This window comes from Emydura macquarii, unplaced genomic scaffold (genome assembly GCF_026122565.2).
Source record: "Emydura macquarii macquarii isolate MOO-44397 ecotype Brisbane River unplaced genomic scaffold, CSIRO-AGI_Emac_v2 contig_480, whole genome shotgun sequence".
NCBI classification, from domain to species: Eukaryota; Metazoa; Chordata; order Testudines; family Chelidae; genus Emydura; species Emydura macquarii.
In genome coordinates, this window is record NW_027130617.1 from 5,949,959 (window position 1) to 5,970,049 (window position 20,091).

Sequence of the window (20,091 nt, forward strand, 5' to 3'; positions counted from 1 at the left end):
TGGCAGGGCCTTGCAATGGGGTAGCTGGACCTGGATGAGGATTATGTGGAAACGAAATAATGATGCACTGTATAATAGATACTTTATAGATATAATAGACCTGCACAGTACAGTAGATATTTTAAGTGTAAAATTGCCCACCGTGCTTTCTAAGTTATGCAGCATTACAAAATTGCAGATAACTAACAGCGAGACAGAAACATGAATTCAAAATTAAGCAGTGGACTAAATTCCCTCCTTACCCCTGCCTTCACATATTACCATCAATTAAGGTAAAAATTAATGCATCAGATCGGCCATTTGTACAATTGACATTGCATTTGCAAATTAGACATGTATTTATGTGCTCATAATGCAAAAATCATGATCTGCATATGTGCACTTTTAAAATGGTCTCTCTGTTCTACATGATGACTATGGTGAAAACTGCAAATTAGAACATGTTGTATTAATGTTTTGGCAGTATGTCTGTGGAAAAAATGCTTATTACGCTACTATGTTTTTAAAAGCCTTTTATTTCTTCTTGGTTCTGAGTTCATTATGAAAAGTCAGTTGTCTCAAAATATTAAGATGGGAAACCATATATGAAGTATATGTTGCATGAAACAGTTGAACTGTTTAAAAAAAATCATATTTTCACTTGTCCTTGGCAATTATTCCAAGTGTATTTGGTGTCACTTTTGAATGATGCTGTTTTTGTAAATCTGGCTTGGTGTTTGAATATCATTTCATGTTACTCAGGGGAGCTACATCTTTGCCCTAGTGATAAATTTGTAAAGATGTCAGAGTAATTTTCAGTTACGTTGTGTGTCAGGATAATTGTTAGCCATATCTGCGGTGATGCAGTTAAGTGAAATAGTTTTCAGGAGAAATGCAAGTTGGTGGTCATCTTCATCCCTCTTCCTTAAGGTATCTGGGTCAATTAATAACAGAAATTAAGACTTGTTTCTGATTTCTGTTATGCATTTGTTTATTGCTGTCTCTCTTGACAAGATTACGACAGTGTGTGCAAGAACAATAGCAAAGACTTTTTTTAGATGCCACTAAACACAGCTGCATATGTAAGAAGAGAATCTATCAGAAAGCAACACTGTTTGCTTCCTGAAAATGTATTACTGCTGAGATGAAAGAATTTTTTATTTATTTATTAAAGATAATTTAAACATTAGTTACTAGAAATTGAGTTATTCAGTCTGGGAGAAATGTTTTTGCATTTTCATATTCGTAGGTGGTGATTTCTGTTAACTAGATTAAGCTTTCATGTAAGAATTGAATAACTGTGAAATAAATGGATGTAATGTTGCTTTTCTTGGTTGACTTTGGTCCGATACATGTTAACATGTAATTTGTATTAAATTTGTAGGGATGCCTCATTTGGGAACTGCACATACAATCTCACAATCCTCGATTGCTTGCAGGGAATAAAAAAGGTAATAGCACTTCTCCTTACTGTAGACTAAATGCAGTGATTTTAAAAAAAATTATCTAGAAATCTGGTGGATTTTATTCTTTTTAATTTGCTGGGAAAGTGTCATCCCCTACCACAAAACTTGAAAGAGTAAGGCCTTCCTTTAGCTGCTGAGAATAGAAGAAAGTGTTAAACTACTAATTTACTAGCTGGCCACCACCTTAGTTTTACGGACTTTTGAAGACTAGCTGATATATTGGAACTCGTATCTACACCAAACCTATGCTATGTGGAAATGTTTCTGTAACAATTTATTGGCTCAAATTAAAAATTGGTACAAAAGAATAATTTAGGTCAGTATCCCTACTTACTGAGAAAATAGATTAAATAATTTTAATTCAATCAAACTGGTATTTTAAAAATACTAGTTTTAATACAATAATTGTGAATGATCATGAGAAAATTAATCAGACACCTCATGCCACAAGCTGGGACCAAATTCTGCTCATCTGTCTCATTGCTGACTTAAGTGGGACTGCTCGCTTCAGTGAGGAGAGCAGGATTTGTCTTTGCATGTTTTTATTGATGACCAACACAAAAGTGGTCTTAAGTTATTCTGCAAAGGGTATTGAAGCAAAATTGTTTCTTCTAAATAAACCAAAAGGCAACTTTAGCGGGATATTATTTGAACTCTTCACATTGATTTCAGAGGTCCTGCCAGTTAACAAGGCACTAACACTAGGAACTCTCACTGAGAGCTCTGGGAGATGACTAAAACCAGATGTTGTAGGAAATTACAATAGTGTGTTTATCAGCGAGAATTATAGGGATCACATTTATTCTTTGCTCTATTACAGGGGTCAGCACTGAATTTCTAACCCGTTGACCTGCTAAGCCAAAGGCATTTCAAGCTGAAATGTCTAAAGCAAAATTCTTGGCCTACATTATTAATTTGGAAGAATCTTTTTTGTTCTGCCTTTAAAAGATTATGCTCTGTATAATGGAATTACAGAATGGATTTTTCACCTAGTGCAGAAACTAGTTTAAATGTTCCTTAATCCCAGAGTGCACTTTGTATAACCTAATTTTTTCAGAAAATGATGGATGTATCTGGTGCATTGGGATAAATACTTATGATAACATGCTGCAGAACTCTACTCCATTTATTCCCCAAAGGCAATCAATGCCATGTCTTTCTTCATTCACAAGACACTATAGACTTAAGTAGTATCAAACAGAAAAAAGCCCAAAACAGTTAATGCAAAGTTGGAAGAATTTCACAGTGCTTTGCAAACTATATACACCACCAAAAAAAAGTTGGAAAACTTTATGGTTGTATAAATAAGCAGTTGGAGTTGGGGAACACCAAAATACAGGTTGCACTGCCATAACATTTGTATGTGGTATGCATAAACATTATGATCTTTAATTATGTACTCCTATACTATTTCTCAAACACAATATAATATCCATTTTTCTATAACTTTGTACTACGTTTTCTACTCTGTATGCCAGACAGACTCCATGAGTCACTTAAACCCAAAGAATGGTGAATGTGGGAAACCTGTTCTCATTCATTGTGCAGCTTACACGGTACACTATGTGAAATAAGTATAAGTAGTCGTTAAAAATTGTCAATTTTATTATTTGAGAAGTAGTGTCTGTCCCTGTAATTAAAGGCTACCGCAAGAGAGGAGGACTGACTCCCTCGACAACAAACCAGACTCTATAGCCAGGTTCTTTGGCTAGTAACCTGATCCTGAATAAGTAATATACGATGTAATATGATAACATTTTATTGTAACTGTGCCTTAATAAAGTTTTTTTAAAAGACTATCATATGTGTAAGAGGGTAGAATTAAGATGGCACGTGGTAACTTAATATTACTTAAAGTTCAGCCTTTTCTGATTTGCTCAAATGTGTAAACTTCAGTTTCTCTTAGTATACGCTTATGGATTTTTAAAAATTTTAAGCTCGGACAGTTGTATTTTATTGATTCACAAATATACTACAAAATGAGGTTCTATGAAAAGATCTGATAATACACTATTATGATCAGTCTCATATTTAAGAAAGTAAATTCTTTGTTGTTTTTAGGCCTTTCAGCATGGATTTTTTGATTTTAAGACATTTGATGTGGATGAGTATGAGCACTATGAGGTTTGTATATCTTAATAATTAACTCTAAATTCTATCTTTGCTCAAAATAAGTTAGACTAGCATGTAAAATGGCATATACCATGAATTAGAATGTGTGCATAAATAGAAATCAACAGTAGTGTTGGAATTGGCATATATAGTATATATGAGTTAAGATCCCTCTCAAGTCCAAAAGACTGGAGGAAATGGGCAAAAAGAATGGCCATTGAGAAGTTAGCTAAGTTTTTAGTATGCAGGGAGTGAAATGAAGACAAACCTTAAACTTTCTAATGAACAGTCAGCATTCACCAAATTGAGTTCTCCCATCCCTACTACAGTCTATCTGTAGTCCCCACAATTTTAAAAATCTCTTTGAAAGAGATGTCTCTAAGTACAGTAGTGTGCCATGGTGTACAGACTGATAAACAGCTGTTGTTCTCCACAACGGCAGCCTTTGTTGCATTGCTTAACATTTTTTGTTATAGTTACTATACTTTGTTGAACAAGTAATCACTATGGAGTTGCTTTATTCTGTTTACTCTTTGTATACTATAGTAAAATGCTTGCTTGCTCTAAAAACATAAGATAGTTGATTTGAAAAAAGAAGGTTATTGGGAATATGTACATGCCCGGTCAAGTTTCTCTCGAAGGGTGTGTAAATAATAGTATAAAATAGTAAACTGTGTACAGAGTGTTCTATTATTTGTTAAATGTTGACATTTGAGATAATTCACTCTGAAAGAATGAGGATGTGTAATATGATATTTAAAGGAACACTGGTGCCTTGGATTAATGTTGACTTATTTAAATAAATGAGAATCTAGGAGCCTCTTCACTTTCTTCTTCTTGCATCTTTCAGGTTTGCCCGTTTAAAAAGTATCTGTTCTCCTTTCTCCAGTTCTCCCCAGCTCTCTCATAACCAAGCACCACTTAACGTTTATATTTTCACTTCTCCAGTTTAAACTCTGAGCATGCATACAAACAAACCTGCTGTGTGTATTTATTCAGTTCAGATACTCCCAGTATGTGAAGCTAAAAATGTAAACACTTACAAATTTTTTTTTGACACGGTCACAAATGTGATGATGACTAGTGTAGATGTGGAAGTTTTTTTTTAAGGCTCATTTTAAACGGACAAACATGCAAGAATAATGTATGTAGAAACCAATTCTCCTTCATTGTCCTACACGGGTCCAAACTTATAGATTGTTCCCTTTTCATTGAACTAGACAGAAAATACTGAATTTATAGTGGTATCTTAGGTTCTTATCAACTATCTTCAGTTATCTGTCAGCTGTATATTTGTTCAGGTAAGTTAAAAATTGAGATGTGAATAATGTCCCTTTTTAAGTACAAAGAATTCGTAATTCATGAAGATAGCTGACAACACCAAATTAGGAGCTTATTTTAACTTTTCAAGTGAAAAACATTCTTATATAAAATTCTGTTGAGTCTAATGAGGTTACAGATGTTGGTATAAATTTGTTTTTACTAGTTGCCAATTAAGGAGTCAGGCCACCGGGCCTTATGTTCCCATTTACTTCAGCATGAGTTTTGCTTGTGGAAGGACCATGGACTCACGTGTAATGGGGTAGCCAGGCAAATAGTTTACAAATTGCCTGCAGTGGTGGGCGTAATCAGAACTTTATACTTGGCAAGATTTTTTGTGGAGTGGAGAGCTGGGCTTCTGAATTTAGCATCTACTTATAAATTACGCAAAAAGCTTCATAATAAATGCAGACAGAGTGGCATTGCATAAAATGTCATGTGTAGATCAACTACATTGTCAAATTGGGAATGAACCCACTTGTAATTTTTTTAAAGAGACCTTGGACATTTTGAGCTTGGGTTATGTATCTCAGAGATGCTTTCAGATTTGGCAGGCTGAATGAGAGAAAGAAGAACTCCAGATTTACAGACTAGGTGTGAAGCTTCTTACTGATTTATACTTTTGTGTTTACTGACCCATCAGAGTTCTGCCAGTATGTGGATTACTACTTTCACAAGGAAAAAAGTAAATTATTATTTTGAGAGCTAATTTGTTTAATTTATTTCCTAGTAATTCCTTTTTTGCCAATGTTAATGATGTGGCAGATTTCCATAGCCTTTGATAATGCATAAAATAAAATTACAACAGGTGCTGGCAAACACCATTTCATAAGTAGAGATGCATTGGAAAGCCTGAGCCTTTAAGCAGAAATGTCTTAGGTCAGATGCAGAAAGGTTCATCTATTTGAAGATCTCTCCAAAGCAGGCTTTTCTAAGATTACCTTAACTATTATATACATTTCTGGCAAGTAGCTTCAGACATGTCTAGTTTTTCCCATATTTCTGAGCCAGATAATTACATCTGAAATGCTTTGCTCATACGATTGCTATCGAGAGAATACAGTTTAAAACAAAAAAGTACTATTCAGAAATGGATTTTTAACCATTTGTGTGTGAATTTTAAAATGTTTTTCCTTCTCTCCTAAAATGCTCATTAGCGGGTAGAAAATGGTGACTTCAACTGGATTGTTCCAAGAAAATTTTTAGCATTTAGTGGACCACATCCAAAAACCAAAATTGAAAATGGTATGTTTTTCTTGTCAATGGTATGTCAAAACAGTTTATTTACTTTTTAAATGACCCTACTATACCTTATGAAGAAAAAAGGGTGCAAGTCCAGTTTCTTTATCTTGTATAAAGAAGGCCTGAAGAGTTCTAAAATGCTTGCTTTTTATTCAGGTGTTGCCTGTTGAAGATTCTATAGATGATGGGGAAACTAATAGGTTTTATAATATTAGCGAGAGCAAGGAAGTGAAAGCTGATTGAAAGGGAAAGCGATTTTTATTCATACTACTGAAAGGGTAAGAGTCAACTAGGAAATCCAATTAGTTTTTTTTTAAATTGGCCACAGGTAGTTTTAGGTGCTACACCTATTCCTCGGTTTCCCTGCCAATCTTTGTGGTTTTTATAGTCACGCTTTCTAAGTTTTTAATGGTTTCTTCCTTGTTTTTTCTCTCTCTCTCTCTCTCACACACACACACACACACACACACACACACACACACATTTTTTCCCCAACTTTTCAGTTACAATCATTACCTGAAGTAGACAAAACACTTTATCAGATGCGACTTTTAAGTTGTTCCTTTAAAATGGACATATTTGCAACAAAATACAACAGAAAATGCCCTCAGTACTGCTCCCAGGGATTCCACAGCCCAGGTTCATTGATAGAGCTTTCCTGTTACCTTTCCTCTGATGCTGTTTGTGACCAAACAGGACCATGCTTATCTCATACCAGTGGCATCAGCATGGCCTTGGCAACATTGGTTCTTGACCCTACTAGCATTGTTAATGAGACCTCCTCTACCTCTCCCGTTGGATCCAGACATCATTTGTCAGGATCACAGCTGTTTGCTCTGTGGCATACAAGCCCTGCATTTGGCAAGCGTGGATGCTTAATGGCTAACACCATTGGAAAGAGCTTGCTCAAAAAGTACTTCTGAATAGCAGAAAGCCTTCAGCTAGGCATTTACCTGACCAGCTGGAAACACTTTTCTACCTGGTCTCAACAGAAATGCCTCTCCAGTGCAAGCTTCCATCTACCATGTTTTGGACTGTTACCTAAAGTATCAAACTAGGGCAGGTAGTTCTGTTAAAAGTACATTTAGCAGCTATTTCAGCTTTCTTTATTTTATTTTCAGCTTGGTGGTAATAGATCGCTTTTTTCCAACCTCATAACTATCAGATTTCTAAAAGGATTTAGACAGGTTATACTCACGAGTGCAAGAACCTGTTCCCCTATGGGATCTCAGCATGGTGCTAGCAAAATTAATTAGCCTGCTCTTTGAACCTCTCGCTTTTTGCTTCCTGCTCCATCTCTTGATGAAAGCAGAATTTCTGTTTGCAATAACCTCTGTAAGGAGAGTGGGTGAGTTGAGAGCCTTGGTCTCTGAGCCGCCTTATACAGTTTACTATAAAGAAAAAGTGTAATTCTGCCCTCACCCAAAATTCCTGACAAAAGTGGTTTCCAATTTCCCAATTAATCAGGCATTTATTTGCCAACTTTCTTCCTGAAGCTTCAGGTGCATAGAGATGAGAAACTTCATTCTCTGGAGAAGAGCTTTGACTTTCTACTTCAAATGTACCAGGTCTTCTCGATCCTCGATGCAGTTATTTGTTGTGGCTGTGGACCAGGTGAAAGGCCAATCAGTTTCCACTCAAAGAATTTCCTCCTGGATTTCTTCTTGCATTTGTTTGTGTTACGAGTTAGCTAATGTCACGCCACCTTCTAGAGTGTTGTGCCCATTCAACTGGAGCACAAGCTTTCCTGGCGCATTTGCAAAGCGGCAATTGTCATCAGTTCACACTTTTTCTGCTCATTTATACCATTTCCCATCAGTCCAGGAATGGTCCCAATTTTGTATGCGGGGGGTGGGTCTACAATACTGTTCAGATTAACACAGAGGCAGGCTCAGTGTCACCTTGAGTCACCTACAGTAGGAAGGACACGTGAAATCACTCAAAGAAAAAACTGTTACCTACCATTCTGTAACTGTTGTTTTTCGAGCTGTGTGGCACATGTCCATTCCATGACCCTCCCTCCCTCCTTCCCTTCTCTATCAGAGTCTGTCCAGTAAGAAGAAACTGAGGAGGGTTAGGCGATAGTAGCTCCGTCCTCCTATACTTGCACACAGTGATGTGTGATGACAGAGAGCGCTCGAGCTGCCCCCATGGGTACCGTTGAGGGAAAAAGTCCCCCAAGAGCTGTGCATAAGGTGAACGCACACCAACGTTGGAATGGACATGAGAATATTAAATGACATTTCACTGTAGAAGGATATGCCAGAAAAAACAATGGTCAAAGATTTTACTTTTAAATTAAAATCAATTTAGAACTTTATTTTGGATACCTTTTTTCACATAAATTGTATTCCAGAAGTTTACAGTGTTAAACATATACCAAATTAAAATAGAAAGTGAAAATAGGAGGAGCATTGTAATTCAGCGTAGGCCAGGCAGAAAATGACTTCATTTGCGATTTGGAAATAGTTGGTGAGGCAGAGATAGAGGAAGGTTGCTAAGACTGCTGTCACACGAATAAAGGTGAGACTGGTGTAGGAGACCGAAACAGTGCTAGTGGAGATGCAGTGGAGTACAGCCATATTAGAACTGGGAGTTGAAGCAAGTTCACCAAAGATTTTAGAAACAAGAAGAGCAATTCATAACTGTATCCTGAAATGAATAAGAAGCTAAGCTATAGTTAATCTGTCTAGCAAAAATATCCTCCTGAAGTATGTATTAAATTCATTTTTTTACTATTTTAATAATTTACTTTTAGGAAAGTGGGTGTTTTGTTAAAATAGTGGAATTTGTCCCTGAACTCCTCCAGATTAAAAACAATAACAGGCCAGTAGATATTGTCTGCTGTATACTCAATTTTAGGAGTATGTGAGTAAGAAGACAAGAAATGGGATGAAGAGAGAGAACCACTGAGGTGGGTGTGAATAAGAATAGAATGATGGAGGCAGGGGATTGAAACTTGGGGGAAAAAGGGAGGAGAGGATTTTTAAATTATACTCAATATCGGTGCTCTTTGTCATATTACTTAGACTGGAAGGAGATTGCAGATATTTATGACCTTGACTATCATCCTTAGAATTCTTCCTTATTTTCCATTCTCGTCCCTTTAGCTATTCAATGATGGATGGGGCATATGGCTCCTTTTTTTTACCCACTGTATGTCTCACTTGGCAAAGGGATATTGTGGAATCTCTAAGCACTCTGTTACAACGGAGATGTGAGCCATGCAAGTTCAGTATCTAGATCAGTGGTTCTCAACCTATTCGCCATTGTGGACTGCATATGTAGCTCTCTGTGTTGTGGGCTGCATCCGCATAATAGATATACTACTTATATGGCCCCAAGGATGTCACATGGGCTGCAGCTGTGTGTTGATTTGGCCATAAACGGCCCATGGGCTGAGAACCACTGATCTAGATAGAAATCTACATCTTACTTTGCAGAAGATTTCTGTTTTTCCCTGGACATATTTCTTCCTCTCTCTGACATCTTCAGGCTCCCCTAATAAACTTGTTTTGCCTTTTTCCATTCTTCATATGCCAAGTCCTGTAGATTCACCAGTAGCATCTTTGTTGGATCCGAGGTTGGATCCAAAGTCCAATGTGGAAATTCTAAAGGGGAATCTGATCACATCAAGATTACAGATATGCATCCACACAGATTATTTCATCCTGCAAAATACAATATGTTGCCACAATTTGGTTACTGGCATGAGTAACAGGTCCCACCCTGTGCTTGGTAGCCCCTTTGGCCCATCGCCTATGCACTGTGGAGATGTTCCACAGCCTTACCATTGTAAGAACCCCCTCTCCACCTACTGGTCTGGAAAAAAAATTACACTTCGGGATCTGGTGACTTTGCCTACCTTTAAGGAGCATTCTTCCACTATAGTTGCTGACATTTTATTTATTGGAGAAAGACAAAGAGCCTGCAGCTCAAATGGAATATTCGCAATTAGAACCAGAACTGGAGACTGAATCTTCTCCAGATGAACATTATCTGAGACTCCAGATTTGCCAGTTACCAACTATACTCAGACACCACTGACTTTTTAAAAAGTAATTTGCATAATTGAACTTGCAGTGGTACACTAGACTTGGTTTTTTTTGCCAAAAATTTACCACCAGTGCTACAACTGGTTTAGCTCCACTAGGTGGCATAAATGGCAGTAGGGGAATAAATGTGGACTGTGTGAGGTCCCTCCAAAATGCCACAGTCATTAGCTTTTGTTGCCCACTATGTTCCATGGAATGCCTTCCATCAATGACCTTTGTCTGCATTGGTCCCCACACTGTTCAACCTCTGTCATCTAAAGATTCCCTCCTCACTGATTCAGTGCCCCTCCAACTCTCAAGCTTCAGATAGTCAACCACTTTACATTGCTTGTTTGAATTTGAGGAGGATCAGCTCATCTTCCACCCCACTGCCAAAGCAACACTTGAGCACTGAGCACGTCTCTTTTTCTTCTAATTTTCTGGGTTCTCAATTCTAGGGCAATTAACACTTTTTTCCAAAATAAGCAAACATAAAACAGCAAACCTGTCTCTTCTTTTAAGGCTACTCCTAGGCATAATATTTTTCTCAGGCCTTAGCTGATGAAAGGGAAAATTTCCTCCCATTCTGAACATTTTAATGCAGATGATCCAAGTTGCTTATTCTCTAATGAATACGTGGAGGAATGCTTGATTTGAGCCATTTGCCTTTCAAGATAGCCAGTTAATAACCCAACCTCTCCAGGACCCTCTCAAAATGAGATTTAGGAAAAGCAGATCAGTTTTCCTCATTCTATAATGTCTTGAGACGATTGTTGATTCCAGGTGGTCCATTAATAAGATCTCTCTGACATACCGTGTCTAATTGGATAAGAACACCAGATTCTTTTCTGTTCCAAAGATTGGTTCATCCTTTCTTAATCTTAATAGGACCTGATTTGATTAAAATAGATTTTAAGCCCATTTGATGAGGTGGATTCTCCAAAGGATTATATGGGCTGTGGAAAATCAAAAATTTCCATAAAGGTAATTTTAATCATCTTCTGTTACTGTGCATGCTATAGCAATATGAAAAGTATCTGCATGAATGGCTTTGTCCATCATCCACTGCCTATTTCACTCAAGAAAAAGAGGTCCCATAGAAATAAAGGAGACTAAAAAAGCTGGATTTTTGTCAAGATGTCAATGACACCTCAATGACACCTCTTGTGACATCGCCAGTTTCTCTCTTGGATCTCTTCTCTGCAACAATTAGGTCAAAGTAGTATACGCCTCTGGGCATTAGATACAGGTATCCCTTCTAGAGGCATCCTGGTTCAGTCACTCTTTGGTGGTTCAGTCACTCTTTGATATGGCAAAACTCTTTAGTTCCTATAAAAAGCCCTTTAGGACTCCTCAGACCTCAATAAAATGTCCCCCTATCTATCTCTGTGAGCTTCTTGAGGGAGCATCAGGACACTTTGCTGAAACCATGACTTCCAGTCCTCTGAAAACCACCAATCTTTTTGTCAATTGAATTACTTGGACCTAGTGAACTTTTTTCCAATGCCAGAGAACATTGTCTTAAGACAATGAAGCTTTGATGGCTCAGGCCCATCTTCCTCTGGAGGAAAGCTGAAAAATTTCTTCTCAAGCTGGGCCAATACCACTTCTGATTTATGAGGATTTATAAAGATTTTCAAAAAGGGCCGTCTGAGGCTTGTAAGAGCCTCCCTGAAGACCCCATGAAAAGACAAGTTTCTGGTTTGTGTATTAATAAAATGTATATTGATACATTTCCCCCGCGTCCCTCCCCCCCCAGCTTTCTCTTGGAGCAATAATCATGGCCCCATCTAATCCTGGTTTCTGCTCCATTTTTTTCTGAGGTATAGAGGTCTGGAGGTCAACTTTCGATTCTGGATCGGTCCATCATCAACTTCTCTGTCACTTCAGAATGGAGACATTCATTGAACACTCTTGTGTTCAAAGAAAAGCTTCTTGTAACATAAATTTGCAATATTTAAACTTAACTGCTTTTCCTAACAATCCTAACATTAATTTTAAGGTAATTACTGCTATAAAATTAGCAGTTAGGCAGTGGTGACTTATTACAAAAAGGTGAAATATTGGTCCCGTTTGAAGTCAGTGAAGTTTGAGCTTTGACTTCAATGGGACCAGGATTTCACTTGGTTGTTTTTAGGAGTATTTAGTTTTAAATGTTTTTATAAGTTTATTTTCTCCAGGCCTCACCCTCTATATGCCCATCTAATCATGAATAAAACTTTTTATAGGATTAGTCAGAACTGTCTCCACTTGGCACAGCCAAACATATTGCTTGGATGAAATTCAGGTAAATAACCCAAGTCAAGAAAAAAAGATCTGGCCTTTTCTTAACAAAAGCTGCTATTTTCTTCATATGAGTTCCCATTGTTTATTGGTTAAGAGAGGGTAAGTTCAGTTTGACCAGATCTACTTCCCACAGAAATAAAGGTGAAAAATTAAGAAGTATTTTAACACTTCTTATAATAAACCTAATGCGCTAGCATAATAGTAGCATTGGCAGCATATTCTGTACATGTTGTATTGTAGCTTCTTAGGGATGAGTTTCTGTTAGCATAATATTCACTGGATGTTTGGCTCATAAAGCTGAATGAACTTAAATCAAAACTATAACCTCTGCATACTAAAACGACATAGTTCTTAATTGTGTTGATATAAAACTGAGATATTCACTTAAATAAATACAGTTAAGAATGTGGCTTTAGTTGCAGAAGGTATCCACTTTTTCTAAGGCTCTTGGCCTATGGCTCCACAACCGATAAACATCTACACCATTACGGAATCCTACATTCATACCTCCCTTTAACCCATAAAATCCTTCATTATAAGACTAGCTTTAGACGTGGGAGGTCCACTGTATTAATTTATGCTTAACTTATAACATGCAGGACTGGGTACAGTACCTAAGAGACATTATGCTTTAGTGTTTTCTGATACGTTTGTTTGTAAGAGTAATAGCTTTAACCTCAGGTTAAAACCTTTTATTAATTTTTGATGCATCTTAGCATATTTTTGCATATAGAAATATTTACCTTTAGTAAAATGTCAAATGTGATTGTTTACAGCATTAGTAAAATTTTTTCATTCAAAATTGTGTTAATTTGTTTTGTTTTTTTTATGGAGGCTTGGAGGGGTGGGGTATGTGGTGGTGGTGGTGGTGGTAGTGTTGTTTACAGTGACTTACTAATGTGTAAGTATTCTTTCTTTGCTTCTTTTAGGTTATCCTCTACATGCACCTGAAGCCTACTTTCCCTATTTCAGAAAGCATAATGTCACATCGATCATAAGACTAAACAAAAAGATCTATGAGGCAAAACGTTTTACAGATGCTGGCTTTGAGCATTATGACCTGTTCTTCATAGACGGAAGCACACCAAGTGACAGTATAGTGCGACGGTTCTTGAATATCTGCGAAAATGCTGAAGGTGCTGTAGCTGTACACTGTAAAGGTATGTAAAAACATTACACAGTATACTGGTGTAAAATTGAGAATCATCCTGACTAATAATGAGGAAGCATTTGCCAGTTCTGAAAATAATTTTGCTCAAGAGTTTCTGATCCTGTGCAGGTTATCTTTGTTTTTTAAAGAGTTTGCATTAAATTCTTCTACTCCAGCATAAGAACTACACATTACGTTATTTGCCACTCAGTACTATGCAGGATTTCTTTTTTATTCCATGTAATAATGCTATTTTTTGTGTTTGTGTCTGTGTGTGTGTGAAGATCTCTTCAGTATTTATGGAAAATGGACTACTAGACGTTGAGGCACTTTGTCCTCTTCATACTTCTGAACTGTTGCTGTGAATTTTGTCTAAAGAACTTTTTTTTTTAATTGTAAAAAACAATTTTGCAGTTGCTATTGTAACCTGAGGAAAATTAAAACATCAAGTATGTTGCTCCATAACTTAATATTGGGCAGCATGTAATAAAATCTTTATACTCTACCTGGCATGATGCTTTTGTTTGCTGTAGCACTGATGGACATAATGTATCTTTTTTAGTAATCAAATATGGATTGTGTCCAATTAAAATTTCAGACAGAAGAGAGAGAGGTTGCACAATAGATTGGTTCACTAGAACTTCACCTCTCATCACATATGACAATAAGTGGTTGCAAATTAACTCCCATTTGTGATACTGGTGTCACAAAGCTGTATATATTGATGCATCAAGCACAGTTTGTGGTAGCTTTTTCAAGATTATCCAGAAAGGAATATCGGAGGCAATGAAGCTCAAGATTGAAGTGCATTAACAAAGTTCTATATAGAGAGGTTAGCAAAATATTAGTTTGCACTATGCCTGACTCAAAACAATGCTATTCATTTGTAACTTCTATGAGCACTACATTTTCCTACAAAAAGTTTAGAAAAACCTAAGTTCAGGTGTGTATCATTCTCCTACCAGAAATTGTCAGCAGACTTTTGGTGTCAATAACAAAAGCCTGTACAGCTTGAACTAAAGTAGTAACTTAAATTTTTATAACAATAGTAGATTGTTATCCTTTATGTGGATTAATTACTAGAGGGACCTGATACACTTAACAATTGTGTTACAAGAAATGTGTCTTTAAATGCTCTGAATTCAAGGTTGTACATTTATATTGTTGAGCTAAAGTATTTGTAGTTTAGTACCTTACTGTCTGGAGATCAACTACTTGGCCTTTGTACATTCCTTGGACTCTACTAAATACATGACAGAAATTCAATGTTAATTCAAACTTAATATACTGCATAGCAGCTATGTTGCTGTCTTGCTTTGCCAGGGATGTTTCTGCAGCTTCCATATTACAAATCACTTGTCATAGGAGCTGTTAATGAAATAATTTAAATCTGAAAGTTTGCTATTGCAGGTGTTTACGTACCCTTAATTTTTTCATATAGATTTGCTGCTGAAACTTTCATTAACACGTATGATTTAATAAAAAAATACTTTTTAATAGATCAGAGGTTTGTTTTTTTTTTTTGGGACAAATATGTCTGCGTCGTTACAGTTTCAGTAGTCTATTTACAGATTGCCTTCCCAACACAAACTGCGTGTTGTCTCTAGTGTAACACTATTGTCTTCCACTTTAAATCATTCTACAGAGCTGGTGCTGTAGTAAATAGAATCTGCTCGTTTTTTGTTCTTATGACTCCATTCATCCGATGGCTTGGATTATTTTAGTTTTCCAAGAAGTCAGACAGCAAGATTACTATTCCTTGATTAAATGTAGAGTCATTCTTCTATATTAAATGAAAAGTTCTTAAATAGAAACGTAAAAACCTTTGCATCTCAACAGTTACTGTTAATGCAGAAACAATGGTAAAGGAACTAATGGTCAATGTGCAGGTAATTATGGTCAATGTGCAGGTAACCATACTGTAAACTGTAAATATTTTATTGGGCAGTGTACAGAGCACAGGACTGGAGTTGAGCAAATCCCTGTTCTGTTGCTAACTTGCTGCTAACTTGGACAAGTCCCTTAGCTTCTGTTTCTTCATTTCCTCTTGTGTAGAATGAGGATAAGTTTATACTTGCACACCTTATACACTGCTTTAATCTGTTCAGATGAAAACAGTTATAGAAATACTAACTAGTATTTATTTATTTTTTTTTAAACAGTTTGGTCAACCTGTAAAAATAACTTTTAAAAAAATTAATTGAATGAGTGTTCATTTAATAACTTTCTGGAATCACTATATCATGTTAATTTGGGTCCCAATCCTGAAACATGTAAATATGGATAACTTTGCGCACATGCCTGTTTGCAGGATTTGGGCCATAGCTTGTAAGCGATCATGCAAATCTTAAAACTTTCATTCTGCTTGTATCAAGAAACACATTTTGCTTTTTTAACATTTATTGTACGATGTTAGATAAATTTTCATATTTTATAATCAGTTATAAAAATTAAAGACATCCTTTTAAAAAATTCTTCATTGAAATAAATTGCAGAAAAAAATAAAGTTACAATCTAAAGCATTTCAGTGGTGAAAAGATGCAAATTACAATGAAATGCACAATTTCACCTTTCATGTTTTCTTAAACACTTCTAAAAAAACAAACTTATAACAATTTGAAACTTGTTTAGGTGTCTTGCTAGCTTTAGTACTACAACACAGCAAATTCAATAAGAAATTAAAAATCACAAATCAAATGTCAGAGGCATGGATGAAATTGCAGTGAATAGAGATGTGATATTGGGAGGGGACACTTTGGTTTCAAAATACTTAAGTGTGTGTGTTTGTATATGAATATTTATTTTGATATTTTGTCTCTTGTAGCTGGTCTGGGAAGAACAGGAACATTGATAGGCTGTTACATAATGAAACACTATAGGTTCACACATGCTGAAGTCATTGCTTGGATTAGAATATGTCGACCGGGCTCTATTATAGGACCCCAGCAGCACTTTTTGGAAGAGTAAGTATAACACCTTTTGTTATTGTAGGGAGTCCACGGCTTGTAACTATCTCTATTTTTACCAATTTGTATAATCTTCCAAATCTTACCTATCTAATCAGGTAGGATTTTGTGTTACCACCCATCACTTTAGTATTTGAGTATCTTCCACATCAAATCAATAGCAATTGTGGCATCTCTGTGGAATCTTGGCACTTTCCCATATTGGAGTCAAAATTCTGTTTTGGGTTTTGGGTTTGAATTTTTTTTTGGGGGGGGGGGGGGGGGGTGTCTAGGGATAGAAAGAGATGTCACTGTTGGGTGCTGAGTCTGTGATTATCTAAGGAGGATGAATGTGGAAAAAATAGTATGTGATAATGTAATTAAAGATGGTATCTTAGTGCATATACACAAGCATCCTTAATTCTGTCATTCCCTGATTTTTGAGTGCTTGACTTTGCACCCTGAATGTCTTTTAATGATTTTGTATATAATATCCTAGGCTTTAAAAAAAAAAAAAAAAAAAAAAACCCAGAAATTCGTAATGTGACATTATATTGAGACACATGAGAAGGGTTGGAATCTTTAGCTCCACATCACAGCCCTCTGCTACTTGAACTAATGAAGTAACTGATAGCAGTAATAGGTTGTCATCCGCTCTGTAAGCTAGCACTGGAGGTGGGAATGGGACACTTGCCATTGGATTTCTCTGCTGTCAGCAAATACTTGTGGAGTGGTACAACTCAGGTATCTTCAGTTCCTTTCCAGACTCTGAAGGGGAGTGATGTCTAATGAGCACAGACTTGTCTGCCCATTACCCCCCATGCTTAATTTCTTCTGCCCCATCCTTCTAACTTGTCTCTGTTCCAGTCCTGTCTCTACTCCACAACTGGCTCCTTGCCTCTATATGTTCCTTACCTAATCTGTCCCAGTTTCCTCTCCACAGGCTTCTGATCCCAGTCTCCTTGCCCAGTGAATCCTAGTCTTACCCCTCCAGGTTCCCTGTGTCAACTTCAACCTCCTCCCCCTTCCCAGGGTCTCTGCCCAGCCAATCTCATTTCCCTCCCCCAATCTCTTTTTCTTCCCCACCACTCACATTTGCTGTCCCTGCTGGCTCCTATTCCCAGGCTTCTTATCCAATCTCAGTAGCTTTGCTTACCTGAACTTGTTGCCTGTCTTTGTCCAGCCAGTCCCAGTTTTCTCCACCTCCTTGTCAGATCTTGCTCCCTTCCCCTCTCTCCCTACCTCACTGGTTCCTGATCCTAGTCTTCTTGTCCAGCCAGTCCCAGTCTCTGTCTCCTAGGCTCCTTGTCCCAATCTGCTCTCTGAGCCCTTCAAAAAAAATGTATTAGCCTGAGGCAGACACCTGGCATGGAAAATTTCAGCCCAAATGGTTAAAATTTGGCAAAGTTATAAGCAGTTGAAGGGTCTTACAATAGAAAGTGTCAGGCAACCTTAATAGGTGGTGCCTACTGGCCTTGCATAAAATTATTCTACAAATTACAGGGAACTTCTTATCCAACCCAAATTTTAAGATGACAACTGTAAATATGCATCATTATGGGGGGAGGGGAAATCTACCAGAGGATATAGTGTTCTTAAGAAATACATTTACTGTCTTGCTAGGAATTGTATAAATATGAAGTAAGAGACAGTCCCAAGCTATAGTGCTTACAGACAATAGACTTAGGTTGGGAGGAAGGAAGCTAGTACGATTCCATTTCCCAAATGGGAAACTGAGGCATGGAGATTAAAAAATGACTACTCCAAGGTCACACAAGAGAAGCCTGAGCCAAAACTGAATTGGGAATTCATACCTTTTAATATCTGTTGCTGCAGCCATTGCTTTATCCTCCAGTGTAACCAAGCTAGGTGGGTATCCTTTACTTTTTAATAAGCTTCATGTGGAGGGATAGGTATTCATCTGTGGCACGTGCATGGATCCAAATGTACTAGGAGCCTCTGTTCTGTGTTCTACTTGCATAGGTTGCCATGATTATAGCAGAATGAGTTGCCGTTTTGCTAGTGATTATAAGAATAGCTACTTTCAGATACTGATGGTTTGAGATGAGTTTTCTAGGTAACAATGACTGTATTATTACATCCTGAATATTTCCTTGGGAGACTTAAAGAGCATATATTAGTCTGGTCTTTGTAATAACTTCAGAGCCAGCTGCTTATATCCTAAAAGACCTGTGAACCTAATTGGATCATAAACAGTCTGACATTGCAATTCACTTTGACCTGGCTCATAATGTTTTTGTCTTCTGAGTTGGATTGACCATTTGATCGCTCAGTGGGCTGGCTATTATAACAACGTAGTCAATAAGTGAGAAACAGTAACTGCATTTACCACAAAATAAAATTTAAAAAACTGAAAAATTGGGCAATAGTAGATGGTGTGAGGAGGCGTATATTATATATTCCTGTTTTCTTAGTAGTTTAAGGTTCACTTTGTGTAATAACTGATAAATAAAATGTGAACAGTTGAGAGAGCCTAGATTATATTGATTTTTAGTAAAACAAAGTGTGCTTTTGTAATTTCTTGGGATGATAACATGAGCAGATTGGCAAATCTGCTGACTAGGCTAGGCCCAGGCTGTTTGACCTCTTTAGTAAAAGGTCACAAGTTTAAATGCCAGTGCCAAGTAATAGCTGTTCTAACAAAGCAGATGTTCCAACACTTGGATTTACATGGTTTAGTTCATTCTTTTCACTAACTTCCGAGTATTAACAGACAGTAGCCAAGATTTTAACAGGTTTTATAGGAAATGGTGATGTCAGCATGAAAATGTAAAAACTATATATAAACCATTAATATTAGGTCAATTGATTTTTTTTTTTTTTTTTTTTTTTTTTTTTTTTTACACTAGTTCTCTTAAGAGAAGTTAAAGATTGTGGGGGAAGGACTGCCTTCTCTAAAGGTAGTACCTCCATTTTAGGGTTCATTGAGACTTACTGGTAGAGCCCAGGAGAAACTTTGCATTGCCTTAGTTCATACTGTAGCATACCTATTCTTGCATAAAGGAATTCACTCTCTAAAATTATCAACCACCTTTCACAAGAATTAAATTCATTTCTATAATATTTTTAACAAAAGACTGCCATTACTACTAGTATCCCTTTGTCTGTAACCAATTCTGTTCTGATCCGTTTGTTTTTGCCATTTTCTGGTTTTGCTACCTCTCCAGTGTGGGTGGCTTTTCCACCCTTGATTGTGATTGAATTTACAGCAAGGAAACACTTAATAAAGAGAGACTTAAAGCACCTTGCAAGTTGTGAATGAGATACTTGCTCATTTTAATGTTTAAAAAAAACTCTCTGAAGCACCTAAGTTAGTCCTGAACTGGACTATAGTTACTGTAGCAGGAACCATTACTGCCTGCAGACTGACGGATGCCTGCTCCACTACTGGAGAGACATGTTGGGTGAGGCAGCATCACCCACGTTGGTCCCAGGACATTAGCAGACAAGACGGCTCCAACGGTACTGCTCCGCTCTTGTCATTATGGAGCACAGTTTGAGAACTAATGATTTATTGAAGCTCTGGATGTCAATTA

General features: G+C 36.9%; 1 protein-coding gene across 3 annotated transcripts in view; it reads left to right on the forward strand.

Annotated features, from left to right (window-relative positions):
* Positions 1 to 20,091, forward strand: part of CDC14A (cell division cycle 14A) — a 102,100-nt gene that overhangs the window by 56,060 nt on the left and 25,949 nt on the right. For all 3 annotated transcript variants that reach the window (XM_067538369.1, XM_067538367.1, XM_067538368.1), the window contains exons 6-10: positions 1,364 to 1,430; positions 3,507 to 3,569; positions 6,035 to 6,122; positions 13,369 to 13,599; positions 16,414 to 16,552. In XM_067538369.1, the coding sequence (XP_067394470.1) occupies positions 1,364 to 1,430; positions 3,507 to 3,569; positions 6,035 to 6,122; positions 13,369 to 13,599; positions 16,414 to 16,552 (588 nt within the window). The remainder of the gene's footprint in view (positions 1 to 1,363; positions 1,431 to 3,506; positions 3,570 to 6,034; positions 6,123 to 13,368; positions 13,600 to 16,413; positions 16,553 to 20,091) is intronic.